Source organism: Pristiophorus japonicus, chromosome X (genome assembly GCF_044704955.1).
Source record: "Pristiophorus japonicus isolate sPriJap1 chromosome X, sPriJap1.hap1, whole genome shotgun sequence".
NCBI classification, from domain to species: Eukaryota; Metazoa; Chordata; class Chondrichthyes; family Pristiophoridae; genus Pristiophorus; species Pristiophorus japonicus.
In genome coordinates, this window is record NC_092010.1 from 5,238,200 (window position 1) to 5,256,665 (window position 18,466).

At 45.8% G+C, this 18,466-nt stretch overlaps 1 protein-coding gene and 1 long non-coding RNA gene across 2 annotated transcripts; one reads left to right on the forward strand and one right to left on the reverse strand.

Annotated features, from left to right (window-relative positions):
• The first annotated feature begins 369 nt into the window (after positions 1–369).
• On the forward strand, positions 370–10,127 carry LOC139240836 (uncharacterized). Its single transcript, XR_011588751.1, has 3 exons — positions 370–458; positions 7,075–7,216; positions 9,926–10,127. It is a non-coding gene; the product is annotated as an uncharacterized lncRNA (long non-coding RNA).
• Positions 10,128–12,651: 2,524 nt separating this feature from the next.
• On the reverse strand, positions 12,652–17,199 carry LOC139240787 (histone-lysine N-methyltransferase PRDM7-like). The gene is made up of 3 exons (XM_070869263.1): positions 16,896–17,199; positions 14,431–14,498; positions 12,652–12,871 (listed from the first exon to the last, which is right to left on the reverse strand). The coding sequence occupies exons 1-3, from the start codon at positions 17,172–17,174 to the stop codon at positions 12,652–12,654; spliced, it is 567 nt and encodes a 188-aa protein (XP_070725364.1). The 5' UTR covers positions 17,175–17,199.
• Between the last annotated feature and the right edge of the window lie 1,267 nt (positions 17,200–18,466).

Sequence of the window (18,466 nt, forward strand, 5' to 3'; positions counted from 1 at the left end):
GCCCCCGGTCAGTGCCCTCGACAGCTTTTTCTGTCAGTGTACTGTGTTTGAAATGGCTGCCACGGCCGCCATCTTATTTTAGTTCCTGGCGGACTGCTACATCGGTCCGACAATTGTACTCCCGGGTTCGGCCGGCCCGCCAACAGGCAGCCTTGCACCCGCTCTCGGGTACCAGGCCACTGACTAGGCCGGAACCCTCCCTGGTGGGCCCAGTGGACCCAACTCAAAAAGATGCAGAGCTCGCAGAGGCCCTCCCCTTTAACTGAAGGAGAGAGATGTGACGCACAGCGAGATGACGTCACCAGCCCAGTGCTGATGACTGTCACTAATGGAGACGCCGTTCCCGCCCCCACTTCCAACCCCATTATGACCGACTTCTGCCCCACTCGAAAAAAACAACAAAGAACTGAAATTCGCAAGATGGGCCACTGCATCCATTGGAAAACACAACAAAAACGGTACGAGCGACCCGTTTCCTGCAGGGGTGAATTTCGCCCACAGTATATATTGTGATGACAACTTTACCAACACAGATCTAACCAGACTGCATAAAGACTGCATTGATCCCAGCGATCTGTCACCATCAGAATAAAGGGGCTGTGACAGCTCGGTGGGACAAAGACTCTCGGAGATTAAACACATTCTGCAGATGCTGCAGTTTATATCAGAGGAACATCTTGAAATCCCAGTGGAAGATATAATTTTAGAGCGAGAGGGTCAAACATTAGACTACAACACCATCGCCCCAAATCCCCAACCCTCACTGGCAGTGAGCAATCATGGAATGTACCCTTATATTCAATCTTAATCCACACAAATATTATCATAAAGAGTGAAAGGTAAGAAGCATAAATATGAGTAATGTTTGAGGTAACAAGTGACTGAAGGCCATTCAAATAGAAAGAAAAATTCAAACTCAGTAAAATTATAAATTGGTTACCGTTCTCTACATTTATGCGACCTCTCTCCTGTGTGCATCCGCTGGTGTCCATGGAGGTTCACTGCCTGTGTGAAACTTTTTTCACATTCCATACATTTATACGGCCTCTCTCCTGTGTGGATCTGCTGGTGTGGATGGGGGGTCCCTGACACTGTGAAACTCTTTCCACATTCCATACATTTATACGGCCTCTCTCCTGTGTGGATCCGCTGTTGTCTATGGAGGCTCCCTGAATCTGTGAAACTCTTTCCACATTCTGTACCTTTATACGGCCTCTCTCCTGTGTGGATCCGCTGGTGTCTATGGAGGGTCCCTGCCCGTGTGAAACTCTTTCCTCATTCCGTACATTTATACGGCCTCTCTCCTGTGTGGATCTGCTGATGTCGGTGAAGATGCCTGAGTTTTTTATATTCTCTGCTTTGGACAGATTGTGTAAACGATCGCTGCCCACTTTCCCGTTGCAAAAGATATTTTGTGCTCGGTGGAGAAGATTGTCCGGCTGAAATCTGCCCACCGGATTCAGGATGTCTTCTGATGTGCTTCTGGAGAAAATGTTCAGAAGTAAATGCAACATTGCAATGAGGGCAAGGATGGCACTCATCTCTGTGCACTTGTTGCCCTGCTGGAGAAGGAAGACAGATAAATTGTCAGTGTATTGAAACATCTAGAAATTTCTTTTGGAAGTACAAATGCTGATTATTTCAGTATTAAAAGCAGGGCTCTTAAGATGTTAATTTTGTGAATTTAGTGCCACCTCCTGTGGAAGAAGTGGTGGAGGATCATCAATAGGGCATGTCCATTTAAAGATTACTGTCTAATGTTTCACGGTTCATATACTCAGTCTGTGAAATCCTCCAAGGAACAAGGTGTACATCAATACCTTTTTAAGTATTTTTATAAACCAATGTGCAAATCAGCTTTGTTAAAACAGTGGCAAGAAAATTAAACAGCAAATATTGAATAAAAGAGCAGGGATTTACAAAACCCATAAAATGGATAGTAACTATATAATTAGTAGTCTATTTTCCCTGGCATTGGGCAGTCTCAGGTCAAGCAAGGTTGGAGAATGGGGGAATGACAGGACCAAGGTGTGGAAGGGAGAATGAGCGAGGGGACAGATACAGAAAATGCTGCAAACACTCAGCAGGCCAGGCAACATCTGTGGTGAGAGAAACAGTTAACGTTTCAGGTCTGAGACCCTTTGTCAGAACTGGAAATGTCAGAGATGTAACAGGGTTGAAGCAGGTGCAGAGGCAGCGAAAGGGGGGAGGGGAGGAATGAACAAAAGGGACGGTCTGTGATCGGGTGGAAGGCAGGAACGATAAAATGTTGCAAATGGGGATGGCAGAATCATAAACAGCTGGTGCCTGAAACAATAGGGACAGAAGTTTCAGACATTTGCAACATTTGCTGTACTGAGGGAGTGCGGCACTGTCAGAGGTGTCATCTTTCAAACCGTGCTAAACTTTGTCCTTGTATCCTGGCCAATATTTATCCATCAATCCATGACAAAAACAGATTATCTGGTCATTATCACATTGCTGTTTGTGGAAGCTTGCTGTGCGCAAGTGCGGCGGCCACATTACAGCAGTGACTACACTCCAAAAGTAATTCATTGGCTGAAAAGTGCTTTGAGATGTCTGGTGGTCGTGAAAGGCACTATATAAATGAAAGTCTTTCTTTTTTGTCTGCCTGTTAAATTGGACAAGAACAATCCCATCACCAGACCATTTATCTCATTGCTGTTTGTTGGATCTTGCTGTGTACCAACTGTGCTGCTGAATTTGCCTACATAACCAGTGATTGAACTTCTAAATTCATTGCCTTGAAAGAACTTTGGGATATCCCGAGCACATCAAAAGGGTGATATGATGCAATTGTTTCTTAAGCTGAAAAGTAGCAGGATGATATTTAAGGGAGCAGTTCCTGACCTCAGTGCCTATTCTCTGGGAACAACCTTTGTCTCAGAGCGGCAGTTGCTTAGAGGCGGGAGCAGCGTTGGAGCGGCCTATAAAAGTGTACCAGTGCAGCTGCAGCAGGAGAGAAAGCAAAAAAGAAGTAGAAAGTAATCAAAAGGTGACGTCACAGCCAAGGGGGTAAGTGATTGGCTGGTGATTGGTGATTAGCTTTTCTTTTTATTTTTTATATCAGTAAATAAACTGTAACATTGTTGTTACCAATTTAAGGGTATCTAAGGGTTAAGTCATGGCAGGAGAGCTCGGTCACGTGATATGCTCCTCCTGTACCATGTGGGAACTCAGGGACACCTCTGGTGTTTCTGACGACTACGTGTGTGAGAAGTGTATCTGCCTCCATCTCCTGACGGACCGCGTTGCGGAATTGGAGCTGAGGTTGTATTCACTCTGGAGCATCCATGATGCTGAGAATGACATAAATGGCACATGTAGTGACTTGGTCTTACTGCATGAGAAGGATCCACAGCCAGCTAGGGAATGGAAGACCAGCAGGAAGAGTAGTACAAAGAAGGTAGTGCAGGGATCCCATCTGGTAATCCCACTGCAAAACAGATACACTGCTTTGAGTGCTGTTGAGGGAGATGACTCATCAGGGGAGAGCAGCAGCAGCCAAGTTCATTGCACCGTGGCTGGCTCTGTTGTTCAGGAGGGCATGAAAAAGACTGGGAGAGTGATAGTGATAGGGGATTCAATCATAAGGGGAATAGATAGGCGTTTCTGCGGCCGCAATCGAGACTCCAGGATGATATGTTGCCTCCCTGGTGCAAGGGTCAAGGATGTCTCCGAGCAACTGCAGGACATTCTAAAAAGGGAGGGAGAACAGCCAGTTGTCGTGGTGCACATTGGTACCAACGACATAGGTAAAAAAAAAGGGATGAGGTCCTACGAGACGAATTTAAGGAGCTAGGAGCTAAATAAAAAGTAGGACCTCAAAAGTAGTAATCTCGGGATTGCTACCAGTGCCACGTGCTAGGCAGTGTAGGAATCGCAGGATAGCACAGATGAATACGTGGCTTGAGCAGTGGTGCAGCAGGGAGGGATTCAAATTCGTGGGGCATTGGAACAGGTTCTGGGGGAGGTGGGACCAGTACAAACTGAACAGTCTGCACTTGGGCAGGATCGGAACCAATGTCCAAGGGGGAGTGTTTGCTAGTACTGTTGGGGAGGAATTAAACTAATATGGCAGGGGGATGGGAACCAATACAGGGAGACAGAGGGAAAAAAAAGGAGACAAAAACAAAAGACAGACAAGAGATGAGGAAAAAAGGCAGAGAAACCAAAGGCAAGAAACAAAAAGGGCCACTGAATATAAAAGGGCTGCAGGAGGGGTCAAAACTAAAAATCATGGTTTAAAAACTAGGATGAAAATCTATCTAAATGCATGCAGCATTCGAACTAAAGTAAATGAGTTGACGACACAAATCATTACAAATGGTTATGATTTGGTGGCCATTACAGAAACATGGTTGCAAGCTGGCCAAGACTGGGAATTAAACATACAGGGGTATCTGACGATTCAGAAAGATAGGCAAGAAGGGAAAGGAGGTGGGGTAGCTCTGTTAATAAAAGATGATATCAGGGCAGTTGTGAGGGATGATATTGGCTCCAATGAACAAAATGTTGAATCATTGTGGGTAGAGATTAGAGATAGCAAGGGGGAAAAGTCACTGCTCGACGTAGTTTATAGGCCCCCAAATAATAACTTCACGGTGTGGCGGGCAATAATCAAGGGAATAATGGAGGCATGTGAAAAAGGAACGGCAGTAGTCATGGGGGATTTTAACCTACATATCGATTGGTCAAATCAAATCGCACGGGGTAGCGTGGAGGAGGAATTCATAGAATGCATACGGGATTATTTCTTAGAACAGTATGTAACAGAACCTACAAGGGAGCAAGCCATCTTCGATCTGGTCCTGTGTAATGAGACTGGAAAAAGAAATGATCTCCTCGTAAAAGATCCTCTCGGAATAAGTGATCACAATATGGTTGAATTTGTAATACAGATTGAGTATGAGGAAGTTGTGTCAGAAACGAGCGTACTATGCTTAAACAAAGGGGCGTACAGTGGGATGAGGGCAGAGTTGGCTAAAGTAGACTGGAAGCAAGGACTAAACGGTGGCACAATTGAGGAACAGTGGAGGTCTTTTTTGGAGCTCTTTCATAGTGCGCAACAAAAATATATTCCAGTGAAAAAGAAGGGCGGCAAGAGAAGGGATAACCAGTCGTGGATAACCAAGGAAATAAAGGAAAGTATCAAATCAAAGACCAATGCGTATAAGGTGGCCAAGGTTAGTGGGAAACTAGAGGATTAGGAAAATTTTAAGCAACAGCAAAGAATGACTAAAAAAGCAATAAAGAATGGGAAGATAGATTACGAAGGTAAACTTGCGCAAAACCTAAAAACAGATAGTAAAAGCTTTTACAGATATATAAAACGGAAAAGAGTGACAAAAGCAAAATTTGCAGGCCACAGGAATGTGGGAAGGGAGGACCTTGAGACAATCACTATCACTAGGGGGGTAGTGCTGGACAGGCTAATGGGACTGAAGGAAGAGAAGTCCCCTGGTCCTGATGAAATGCATCCCAGGCTATTAAAAGAGATGGCGGAAGTTATAGCAGATGCATTCGTTATAATCTACCAACATTCTCTGGACTCTGGGGAGGTACCAGCGGATTGGAAAGCAGCGAATGTACCGCCGCTGTTTAAAAAAGGGGGCAGGCAAAAGGCAGGTAACTATAGGCCGGTTAGTTTAACATCTGTAGTGGGGAAAATGCTTGAAAATATCATTAAGGAAGAAATAGCGGGACATCTAGATAGGAATAGTGCAATCAAGCAGACGCAGCAAGGATTCATGAAAGGGAAATCATGTTTAACCAACTTACTGGAATTCTTTGAGGATATAACGAGCATGGTGGATAAAGGTGTACCGATGGATGTGGTGTATTTAGATTTCCAAAAGGCATTCGATAAAGTGCCACACAAAAGGTTACTGCAGAAGATAAAGGTACGCGGAGTCAGAGGAAAGGTATTAGCATGGATAGAGAATTGGTTGGCGAACAGAAAGCAGAGAGTCGGGAAAAATGGGTCCTTTTCCGGTTGGAAATCAGTGGTTAGTGGTGTGCCACATGGATCAGTGCTGGGACCACAACTGTTTACAATATACATAGATGATCTAGAAGAGGGGACAGAGTGTAGTGCAACAAAATTTGCAGATGACACTAAGATTAGTGGGAAAGCGGGTTGTGTAGAGGACTCAGAGAGGCTGCAAGGAGATTTGGATAGGTTAAGCGAATGGGCTAAGTTTTGGCAGATGGAATACAATGTCGGAAAGTGTGAGGTCATCCACCTTGGGAAAAAAAACAGTAATAGGGAATATTATTTGAATGGGGAGAAATTACAACATGCTGTGGTGCAGAGGGACCGGGAGGTCCTTGTTCATGAAACCCAAAAGGTTAGTTTGCAGGTGCAGCAGGTAATCAGGAAGGCGAATGGAATGTTGGCCTTCATTGCGAGAGGGATGGAGTAAAAAGCAGGGAGGTCTTGCTGCAACTGTATAAGGTATTGGTAAGGCCGCATCTGGAGTTCTGCGTGCAGTTTTGGTCACCTTACTTAAGGAAGGATATACTAGCTTTGGAAGAGGTACAGAGACGATCCACTCGGCTGATTCCAGAAATGAGGGCGTTACCTTATGATGATAGATTGAGTAGACTGGGTCTTTACTCGTTGGAGTTCAGAAGGATGAGGGGTGATCTTATAGAAACATTTAAAATCATGAAAGGGACAGACAAGATAGAGGCAGAGAGGTTGTTTCCATTGGTAGGGGAGACTAGAACTTGGGGGCACAGCCTCAAAATACGGAGGAGCCAATTTAAAACCGAGTTGAGAAAGAATTTCTTCTCCCAGAGGGTTGTGAATCTGTGGAATTCTCTGCCCAAGGAAGCAGTTGAGGCTAGCTCATTGAATGTTTTCAAGTCAAAGATAGATCGATTTTTAACCAATAAGGGAATTAAGGGTTACGGGGAGAGGGCGGGTAAGTGGAGCTGAGTCCACGACCAGATCAGCCATGATTTTATTGAATGGCGGAGCAGGCTCGAGGGGCTAGATGGGCTACTCCTGTTCCTAATTCTTATGTTCTTATGTTCTTATGTTCTCAGAGACAACAGTGCGAGCGACTGAGGATAATTGACGCACCAAAAAGTCTCTATAGAGGGATCAGGAAAGGGAACACTTGCTTAATTCACCCCTTCCCAGCCCAAGAATACTAAAGGCAATGATACCGCCTCACCGACTGTCCAGGTAGGGATACTGGGAACCGGTAAAGCCTGTACAGACTTAGTTGCACCTCAAGCTTTCATTGCTCTCTATTCCCTATTACAATATAAAATTCACAGTCAGTCAATGATCATAGAATCACATGTCACAGCAGGAGGCTATTTGGGCCATCATGTCTGTGTTGGCTCCTTGCAGAGCTATCCAATCAGTCCCACTCCCCTCCTCTTCCCCATAGCCCTGCAATGTTTTCCTTTTCAAGTATATATCCAAATCCCTTCTGAAAGTGACTACTGAAGCTGCTTCCACCACCCTGTCAGACAGTCCGTTGCAGATCCTATCAACTCAAAAAACATTTTCCTCATCTCCCATGACCTTTTTTTGTCTATTCCCTGTGTCCAGTGGATGTGGTGTATTTGGACTTTCAAAAGGCCTTTGACAAGGTACCACACAAGAGATTGGTGTACAAGATCAAGGTACTTGGTATTGGGGGTAATGTACTGGCGTGGATAGAGAATTGGTTGGCAGGTAGGAAGCAGAGAGTCAGGATAAACGGGTCCTTTTCGGAATGGGAGTCAGTAACTAGTGGGGTACCGCAGGGCTCAGTGCTGGGACCCCAGCTCTTCACAATATACATTAATGATTTGGATGAAGGAATTGAGTGTAATATCTCCAAATTTGCAGATGTCACTAAACTGGGTGGCGGTGTGAGCTGCGAGGAGGATGCTAAGAGGCTGCATGGTGACTTGGACAGGTTAGGAGAGTGGGCAAATGCATGGCAGATGCAGTATAATGTGAGGTTATCCACTTTGGTGGCAAAAACACGAAGGCAGAATATTATCTGAATGGCTGCAGATTAGGAAAAGTCGTGGTGCAACAAGACCTGAGTGTCATGGTTCATCAGTCATTGAAAGTTAGCATGCAGGTACAGCAGGCCGTGCAGAAGGAAAATGGCATGTTGGCTTTCATAGCTAGGGATTTGAATATAGGAGCAGGGAGGTCTTACTGCAATTGTACAGGGCCTTGGTGAGGCCTCACCTGGAATATTGTGTTCAGTTTTGTTCTCCTAATCTGAGGAGGGATGTTTTTGTTATTGAAGGAGTGCAGCGTAGGTTCATCAGACTGATTCCAGGGATGGCTGGACTGACATATGAGGAGAGACTGGATCAACTAGGCCTTTATACATTGGAGTTTAGAAGGATGAGAGGGGATCTCATGGAAACATATACAATTATGATGGGACGGGTGAGGTTAGATGCGGGAAGAATGTTCCCGATGTTGTGGAAGTCCAGAACCAGGGGACACAGCCTTAAGATAAGGGGTAGGCCATTTAGGACTGAGATGGCGAGAAACTTCTTCCCTCAGAGAGTTGGTAACCTGTGGAATTCCCTGCCGCAGAGAGTCGTTGATGCCAGTTCATTGGATATATTCAAGAGGGAGTTAGGTGTGGCCCTTACGGCTAAAGGGGATCAAGGGGTATGGAGAGAAAGCGGGAAAGGGGTACTGATGTCAATGATCAGCCATGATCATATTAAATGTTGGTGCAGGCATTAAGGGCCGAATAGCCTACTCCTGCACCTATTTTCTATGTTTTTATGTTAGCAACACTCCTGCCAGTGGAAGTAATTTCTCTCTATCTAGTCTTGTCAAAACCCACATATTTTTTGAACATCTCAAATAATGCTCCCCTTAACCTTCTCTGCTCTAAGGAGAAATACCTCAGCTTCTTTGGTCTCGACACAAACATAAGAACATAAAAATTAGGTGCAGGAATAGTCCATTCGGCTCCTCCAGCCTGCTCCATTCAGTAAGATCATGTCTGATCTTCGATCTGAACTCCACTTTCCTGTCCGATCTCCACATCCCTTGAAACCCCTGGAATAAAACATCTATCTATCTCAGACTTGAATATACTGAATGACTCAGCATCCACAGCCCTTTGGGGTAGAGAATTCTAAACATTCACAAACCTCTGAGTGAAAATATTCCGCCTCATCTCAGTCTTAAATGGTCGCCCGCTTATCCTCAGACAGTGACCCCTAGTTCTAGAATCTCCAACCAGGAGAAACTGCCTCTCGGCATCTACCCTGTCACTCCCCCTCAGTGTCTTATCTGTTTCAATAAGATCACCTCTCATTCTTCTAAACTTCTGAGAGTACAGACCCAATCTACTCAGTCTCTCCTCAGTGTCAACTGTGGCTCAGTGGGTAGCACACTCGCCTCTGTGTCAGAAGGTTGCGTGAGTGCTGCACTGTTGGAGGTGCTGTCTATTGGATGAGACATTAAGCTGAGGACCTGTCTGCTCTGTCAGGTGGGCAACAACAACAACAACTTGTATTTATATAGCGGCTTTAACAGAATAAAACGTCCCAAGGTGCTTCACAGGAGTGTGTTAAGATAAAACAAACACATTTCACACCGAGCCACATAAGAAATTGCGGCAGACTTGGTCAAAAAAGTAGGTTTTAAGGAGCGTCTTAAAGGAGAAAAGAGAGGCAGAGAGGTATGGGGGAGGAGTTCCAGAGCTTGGGGCCCAGGCACGGGCACCAATGGTTGAGCACTTATAACCAGGGATGCTCAATTGAGCAGAGTTTGAGGAGTGCAGGCATCTTGGGGGGTTGTGAGGCTGAAGGAGATTATAGAGATAGGGAGGGGCATGGCCATGGAGAGATTTGTTAAGGGATTGATTATTTGGACTTTATTTTTTCTGTCCTTCTGCACATGCATCCTGTGAAGAATTTGCCTCCGATGTCTCCCGCCAAATCGGAAGTTCCAGGACCGGACGTGTGGCCCCGAACCGGAAGGAGGATCCTGCAATCATTCCGACCACGTTCCCCAAGCGACCACCGACCGGGATCTGATCCTCCGGAGGGCTTCGAGCGACGGGGGAGAGAGAGAGTGAGAGTGCCTGGTGAGGTGGGAGAAGAGAGAGCGAGAGAGAGAGAGCCTGGTGGGGTGGGAGGAGAGAGAGAGAGAGAGCCTGGTGGGGGGGGGGCGTGGAGAGATAGAGAGAGACATTGGGCGGGGTGGGGGGAGGGGAGAGAGAGAGAGAGAGAGAGAGAGCCCGGGTGTTGGTGGGGGCGGGGGAGGGGGGCGGGAGAGCGAGAGGGAGAGAGAGAGAGAGAGCGCCTGGGGGTGGGGGATGAGAGAGAGAGCGAGCCTGGGAGGCGGTTGGAGAGCGAGAGAGCGAGCCTGGGGGTGGAGAGAGAGAGAAAGCAAGAGAGAGAGCCTGGGTTCAGGGGGGTGGGGGTGAAAGAGAGAGGGACTGGGGGTGAGGGGGGAGAGAGAGAGCGAGACTGGGGCTGAGGGGGGAGAGAGAGAGAGACTGGGGGACGGGGGAGGGAGAAAGCCTGGGGAGATGAGGGGGATTGAGAGAGAGAGCCTGGAAGGAAGGGATGGCGTGAGAGAGAGCCTGGGGGTGGGGTAAGTGGGGTGGAGAGAGAGCATGGGGGGAGGTAGAGAGAGAGCCTGGGAGAGAGAGAGAACCTGGGCGGGGACGGGGACGAGTGGGGGATGGATAGAGCGAGAGCGTAGCGGGGAGAGAGAGAGAGAGAGAGAGAGAGAGAGTGCCTGGGGGAAAAGAGAAAGATCACTTTGGGGAGAGAGAGAGCCTGGAGGGTAGGCGGGGAGGGAAAGATAGAGAGAGCCTGGGGGAGAGAGTGCCTGGGGGAGAGAGTGAGAGAGAGAGCCTGGCGAGAGAGAGAGAGATAGAGAGAGACTGGGGGAGAGTATGATAGAGAGAGCCTTGGGGGAGGGAGAGAGAGAGCCTGGGGGAGAGAGAGAGCGAGCCCGGAGAAGGGGATGGAAGATATAGAGAGGGAGGGGGGAGGAAGTGGTAGTGAGTGACGGGATGGGGGTGAAGAAAGAGACACGGGGGGATCGGAGGGGAGAGAGGACCTTCCAATCCAGAAGTTACGACAGTGTCACTATTCACTTCATACCCAATTAACCCGTTCACAATCCACACACAATACCCCATCTAAGGCGGGGGGAGGTGAGGCAGCACTTGCAATGGGGGTAACTGACTTTGGCTGGGGGAGGGACACACTTGCGTTGGGGTCAGGGAGTTCAGCTGGCACTTGGTGGTTTCTGGAGAGATCTAACCTCTGTGGCTTCTGGAAGTCAAAGTGGATCGAGTACAATTTGCAAAGTCAGTGAGAGCTTGGGCTGGGCAGTCCCAGTTACACATTCCAGAGAAACTTCAGGGTGTGGCTTATCCTCCAAGTGGACCAATCAGAGACAAGCGTGGCTATTTTTACAGTACAAATAAAAGCATCCATTTGTAAACAAGGATGAGGATTTTGAAATCGAGGCATTGCCAATGCAGGTCGGTGAGCACATGATTAATGGGTGAGCGGGACTTGGTGCGAGTTAGGACATGGGCTGCCGAGTTTTGGAATGAGCTCAAGTTTACGGAGGGTAGAACGTGGGAGTCCAGCGAGGAGTGCACTGGGGTAGTCAAGTCCAGAGGTGACAACGGTATGGATGAGGGTTTTAGCAGCAGATGATCTGAGGCAGGGGCGGAGACGGGCAATGTTATTGAGGTGGAGAAAGGCGGGTTTAGTAAGGCCACAGATTGTTTCATAGGATTTTTAACTTTTCTATTACTCTTTACTGCTAAACATCTTGTTCAACCCCTCTCCCCTGTCTCCACCACACTCACCTCTAATAACAAGTGAGAGGAGCTCATGGGCTTCTTTGTCACAATGATTTAGACCATCCAATCAGCTGCATGTGTCAGTTCCCTTCCTTCCCCAGCCCACCGGGCCAAAACTCCTATGAGGTTCCTCCCTAACCAAGCCCTGAACTCACATCTCTCTCCAGTTTCTCTCTGATCAACCCTCCTGACCTCTCAACACTCATCTCGTCCATAAGACCCACTTCCTGCACCCTTGACCCTATGCCCACTAAACTGCTGACCACCCAACTTCCTTTTCTGGCTTCCATGTTTGCCGACATTATTGACGGATCTCTCTCCTCAGGTACTGTCCCCCTCTCCTTCAATTCTGCCGTCATCACCCTCTCCTCAAAAAAACAGTCCTTTACCCCACTGTACATGCAAGCTACCATCGCCGCATGACTTCACCGATTTTCCGCAGCAACTTATGCCCTGTTTCTTCCCATTTCACCTGTTTATCTACATCTTCCTGAACATTTCTACTATCCTCTTCACTGTTTACTCATTCGAAACTTTGTGCCATCTGCAAACTTTGAAATTATGCGCTCAATACATAAGCCCAGATCGTTAATATACATCAAAAAGAGTAGGGGTCCCAATACTGACCCCTGGGGAATAACACTGTATACTTCGTTCCAGTCTGATAAACAAGCATTCAGCACTACTCTCTGCTTTCTGTCTCTTTGCCATTTTTGAATCCATGCTTCAATTTTGATAACAAGTCTGTTATGAGGCACTTTATCAATCACCTTTGAGATTGTAACAAAAAAAAATTATACTTTGGCTAGTTTGTATTTTGGTCAGAATCCTTACATTTTGGTTCTTGTTTTGCCATGCACATTGTGGTCCTTTTGATACCGAGTTCCTTGGCATATTCATCACCATACCAGACCAGCAGTTCGCACCGAGGAGGAACAGGCTTGCAGGTCCGGTAATAAATTTTGCCACAGTGCTGAAAGGGTACAAGGTTCTGTTCCTCCTCCTTTCTGGCACAGTTAACAAATCTGGAACATAACAAATAAATATTTAATATTTGAGTCAGAAGTTTGTTGATTCAATTCCCACTCCAGGAACTTGAACACATAAACCTCTCTGCCTTCTTAATTGGACATAAAAGAGCCATGGCACTATTTCGAAGAGCAGGGAGTTATCCCTGGTGCCATGGCCAATATTTATCCTTCAATCAAAACAACAAAAACAGTTCTCTGATCATTATTACATTGTTGTTTGCAGAGTTGGCTGTGTGCAAGTTGGCTGTTGCGATTGCCACATTATAACAGTGACGACAGTCCAAAAGTATGTCATTGGCTGCAATGTGCTTTGAGACGTCAGGTAGTCGTGAAAGGCATGATGGAAATGCAAGCCTTTCTTCATTTCAGTGGACAAAAATAAGTTAAAATTTTATTTGAATTGAATTGAATGAAAAGCATATTAGAATAGTATTTTGGAATGACAGGACATGTCCCCAGCCACGGACAAATTTCAACTTGCTGTGGGGAGCGGAGACCAATCGCTTCAGTGTAGATGCAAAAGATAATAGGTCAGAAATTGCAGTCGGGGGCTTCCCGTGGGCGAATGCCTCCAACCAAATTTTTTTTAACGAAAGTACCTGGTGGCCCAGGAGGAATAATCACTTCCGATCCGAGGCCGAGATGTGCAGCCCAGAGCAGAGGCCCTTGCAACCCTGGAGCTTATGTGCAACCTGGGATCACATAGGCCTGGACCACCAATGATAATAGTGTATTCTCATTGATCGTAATGGTGGGTTTCGTTTGTACAAGCTGCATTACTATCAATGAGATAACCCCCAAAAACACAGAAACACAAGTCATAAATTTACAATAAACACCTCACATATTTAAAATTCATGGAAATTGAATGAAATATTTTTGAAAAAAAATTGTTTTTTTGAATTAAAAAAAATATTTTAATGAGGTTAACAATAAACTTATCTTTATGGCAAGGTGTTTAATATCAACATTATTGATACAATTTATCTTTTAAAACTCTTATGCTGGTAAAAGGCCTTACATTTGCTTTTTCCAGCCGTAAGAATTTTAAGGACAGTTGCTGGGCAGGAGGTGGGCAAATAGCCCAACTCTCCACCCGTGAAGGCCCTTCCCCAGGTTTCGTGCGATCTGTCAACAGAAACTTTCACAGATCGCAAGTGAGGGCTTTTGGTGAATGAGCTTCACGTTCCTAAACCCGAATCTTGCGGGGCCTCTTCAGCTGCATGCACACATCGTACACACCCCCGGAGAGGATGCAATTTATGGCCCAATGTCCCCGATATTTCCAGGGAGGAAGCAGGGGGAGAGTGTGATGGGGACGGGGGGGATGCGCAGAGGCCCAGAAATACGGGTTTCCCAGATCCAGCTGAATTTAACGCCGAGAGCTGATTTAAAATGTTGTACTCGGTTTCCCGGCCACACCACCCAGAATGAGAGGCTGACTGTCTGTTGGGCGGATATTGTCCTGGATGATCAAATGAAACGGGAGAAATTATCTTCCTCATCTGTTACTGTCTTGTGATCCTCACACTATGCTATCAGTCTTGCCTCACCTCATCCAATTTGATGTTGATTCATCCTTCGCATCAATGTATTCAAAATGCTTGTTGGATTTACTGATCTGGAGAAAGCTTTTTTGTTAAAGACTGAATTAATAAAAATTTTAAAAGCAACTTTATCTTTATTTTAGCCTGTGATCAGCCTTAACAAGTATTACAAGATTGTTGTACAGTTGCGCTCTACTTCTTTTCGTATTAACTGACCATCTCCTTACCTGTTTTCTGTGATTATACCTTTGCATCAGGATGCTCTAATCAGCAAAATGGCTTGGACTGAAATAGAAACATAGAAACATAGAAAATAGGTGCAGGAGTAGGCCATTCGGCCCTTCTAGCCTGCACCGCCATTCAATGAGTTCATGGCTGAACATTCAACTTCAGTACCCCATTCCTGCTTTCTCGCCATACCCCTTGATCCCCCTAGCAGTAAGGACCTCATCTAAATGTTGTGGCACAGGAACTATAAAAATAGAATGGAGCTGAAATTTTTTTGGAATCAGTGTACAGTCGGCAAAGGTCCCTGAATTACTGTATTGTCAGAGTGCCCAGATTTGTATTTGACAAATACTGTTCAATACATTCTGAAACTAGAAATGATGAGAGTTGGTTAAGGTCTCCTCACTCTCCTCTGTCCATAAATACAATGACAGCAGGCTCTGGGAATCTCCTGGAACGGCTTTAATTGGAGAATACCTGAATTAGACAGCGGGACTGGATCAATCAGACTATGAACAAAGTGCAAGGGACTGGAATGTAGACTCATTCTTAGTTGACCTTGGCTCCAGTTCAAAGTCATTGGATTAAAATGATAACAGCTACAAGGCCATCCATTACCAAGAGTCTCTGTTCCTCAAACACACGAATGGGGAATCAATATAAGAATGCAATTGACATCGGCCGAGAAATTGGATTAGGCCTGAAAATGGGAGATGGCAGAACGAAGCGTGATGTGCCTGCGCCTGTTCAAAGTAGTGCAGACAGCCTGTAAAATTCATGCTGCCTCATTATAATGATTGTAGCACTTATCTCAGGGCTAAACATGCTGCTGATTGGCTGAGCCCGGAACAGGGGCATCAGTATCGTGTGTTGTCTGCTGACCAATGAAGTTTGGACTTGGCTCTCTGCACGAATAAACGGTGACATGCATTGTTGCAGAGACACCTCATTGTCATTGTGGAGAAAGCCATGGCCGAACAGCCAAGAGAAACAGCAAGGAGATTTTCTGAGGCTGCTGGTTCGGTTGCAGGAGGCGGTTGAGTTCTGTGACGACTTCCTCGGTGAAGCCAAGCCTCCTAATACTCTGCTCCTGCCGAAGCGCAGGTGGGAGGAATGCTCTTTGACGACTCTAAGTGGGTAAGGCCTCTTGTTGAGAGCTCTCCTGCCCCTCCCTCTTTGAGCACCTTGTTCTCTTCTTTGCTGCCTCTGCACCATTTCCGTCATACTTGAGCATCAGGAGGACTGCAAGTAGAGACCCCATGACTGGGAGCAAGTGGTGTGAGCAGAAGCCTTTAAATGAGAAGCAAGGTGTTCTCCACTTGCAGCAACACTGCCCGTCACCTCAACAACTTTAAATAACTGTAGAAAGCTCCAAACAGTTGCAGACACAGTGACAGAGTCAGGACAATCAAACAGCAAGTCAGCTGCAAGTTGTTGATGATCTTTAAATATCGCTGCTGGCGCTCCTTCCTGCTGCTGAACACATGGTCAGCTGGTTGTGATGAGGAGAGGGCGCAAAATGGAGCGGCAACGTCGACAATGGCAGATATTGTGTCAAATCAGCGTTCCTCACTCACTGATGTCAAGATCTGCCTCATCTAACTATCTGGAGCGAGCACAGTCAATGGCAGCACTACCAACCTCCTGAAAATGGCGGCACCTGCAGGACCCAGCGGAAGCGAGGCAGCGGCCATTTGTTCAGCATAAACCGATCATAATGACCAGCACTCGAGCTCTGAATTTCACTGCCACAGAGTTTGGACATAGCAGCTTGAAGAGATTTTTGTCTGTGTGGTGAGTGCGATTTTTTCCCCAGCACTGAAACTATCAGCCCTGGGGAAGGTGCTGTTAACTTTGATACACCTTTGGTCTCAGTGGTGAGAATTGCAACTGTTTCCCCTGTGGGGGTGTTTAGTGGGTTTCAGTCAGATAGAGACATGTTTGCTTTCTCCCTTCCTGATGGTGGTGATTCATGTTTGGGTCGTTCCGTGGCTGCTGCCAACCCGAAAATAAACACACCCAGTAATCCATTCTTCATTTGTGAACATTTCCATGTGTTGGCAGGCTTGTTGAACACAAGAGGCATCACAGCAAAGACTAATTCTATCTTCACTCGCTGGCGACTTACCAATAGGACTCACTGAGTAGCAACACGGAATGGAAACCTTGGATAATTTATAGAAAATAAATTCCAAGAGGTACAACTTTTCTTTTATAAAATAGGGACATTGATGATCATTAACCGCACATGCATATCCACTGACAGCAGCTGCTTGTTCATTTGATATTACTCCTTCATAGGGTCCAAAGTGCATGCCTTTGGGAATAACCTGCCCTTCATTCCATACACCAAGACCAGCTTTTCGAATTTTTGAGGTCGCAATGCTGAGACCATCCGGAATAGTTAAACGTGCTCTGTCTGGCTGACTGGATTCAACCATCGTGTCCTTTATGAACACTGGAGGACCATGCACAGGGCATTCCTCAATAAAAAATGTCTCGCAATCTTCACAAACTAACATAAAATACAAATTAAAGATGGATCAGTGTCTCAGTTCATTGTTCAGTGATCATTGAAGTGAATGGGTCCAGGACTGAGGAAGGATAGATTGTCTATCATAGATATGAACTTCCTCATTTTTTGATTGCAATTTAGTCTGCTCATACAGGTACAATATTTCCGTGATCTATCAGCTGAGGAAAACAATTGGGACATCTTCCCTCGATGAAAATTACACGCACGAGTGCCAGTCAGATCTTCCCTCACTCTGTTGTTTTCAGGGGCTTGTTCTGTGTGACATGTCTGGTTCTTTACTCCAAGAAGGCAGTACTGCCCTCAATTAACAAGAGCAATGCAAAAACTGGCAACAATATCGCCAAGCTGTGCCACACCAGATAAGATTAGGAGTGGGCAGGAAGGGAATTTTTCACAAAGAGGCTGAATTATTTCCTTTTGCTTTAGCTTCCTCATTCTTTGAATGAATTTCAAGCTGCATATCCAGTTAGCAAAGTCCCTCGAAACCATCAGGCAAATCACTCTTGGGGACACTGCCACTTCTCAATTTTGACCTTTCAGTTATGTCATTCAAATCTTTCCACACGCCTTCAGAACTATGCTGCTTCCCAACTTAATTCTGACTGTATTGTTAATTGTTTGGAGATGGTCATTGCTTGCATTTCATAAGTTTGAATGTTGGCTGCCGCTTGTCAGCCCGAGCTTGGATGTTGTCCAGGTCCTGCTGTAGGCTGGCATAGGATGCTTCACAACCTTAGACAAGGAGCTGCTATTCCCTATAATCAGGGGCCAATAGTTTATTATTACTGAACGTCCTATTCTATTTTATTACAACATTCCAGAATTATCATCAATAGTTTGGGATCATATTTGTGATTGTTCTTTTTCAATAAGGAAAAGCTATCGTTGCCTGTTTGTGGGCAAACACAGGCCTGCAGTCCTGTTCCACCACTCTGACATGCTATATTGCTCCACCAATCCCCTGGTCAACCAAGACCATGTGTCATCACACCAAAACACCCAATACATTATTCCTGCCCTGAGGAAATGGATAGGTTACTGTGCACATATACAGGTAATCATCGTCACAAAGTTCCATTTCTTCAGTGTGAACTTTTCTCTCTCTATTTCTTAAACTGCTTTCAGTCTCTTTGGTTGTTTCTTCATTTGCTGAACCCAAAATCTTTCCAGTGCAGAAAACTGTGGAGTAAATTGAAATGATCATGAACAAAAATTCAATCAATTAATTGTAATATTCTTGCATGTAATGTTTGTTTTTTGTTGAACAGGAGATGCTGA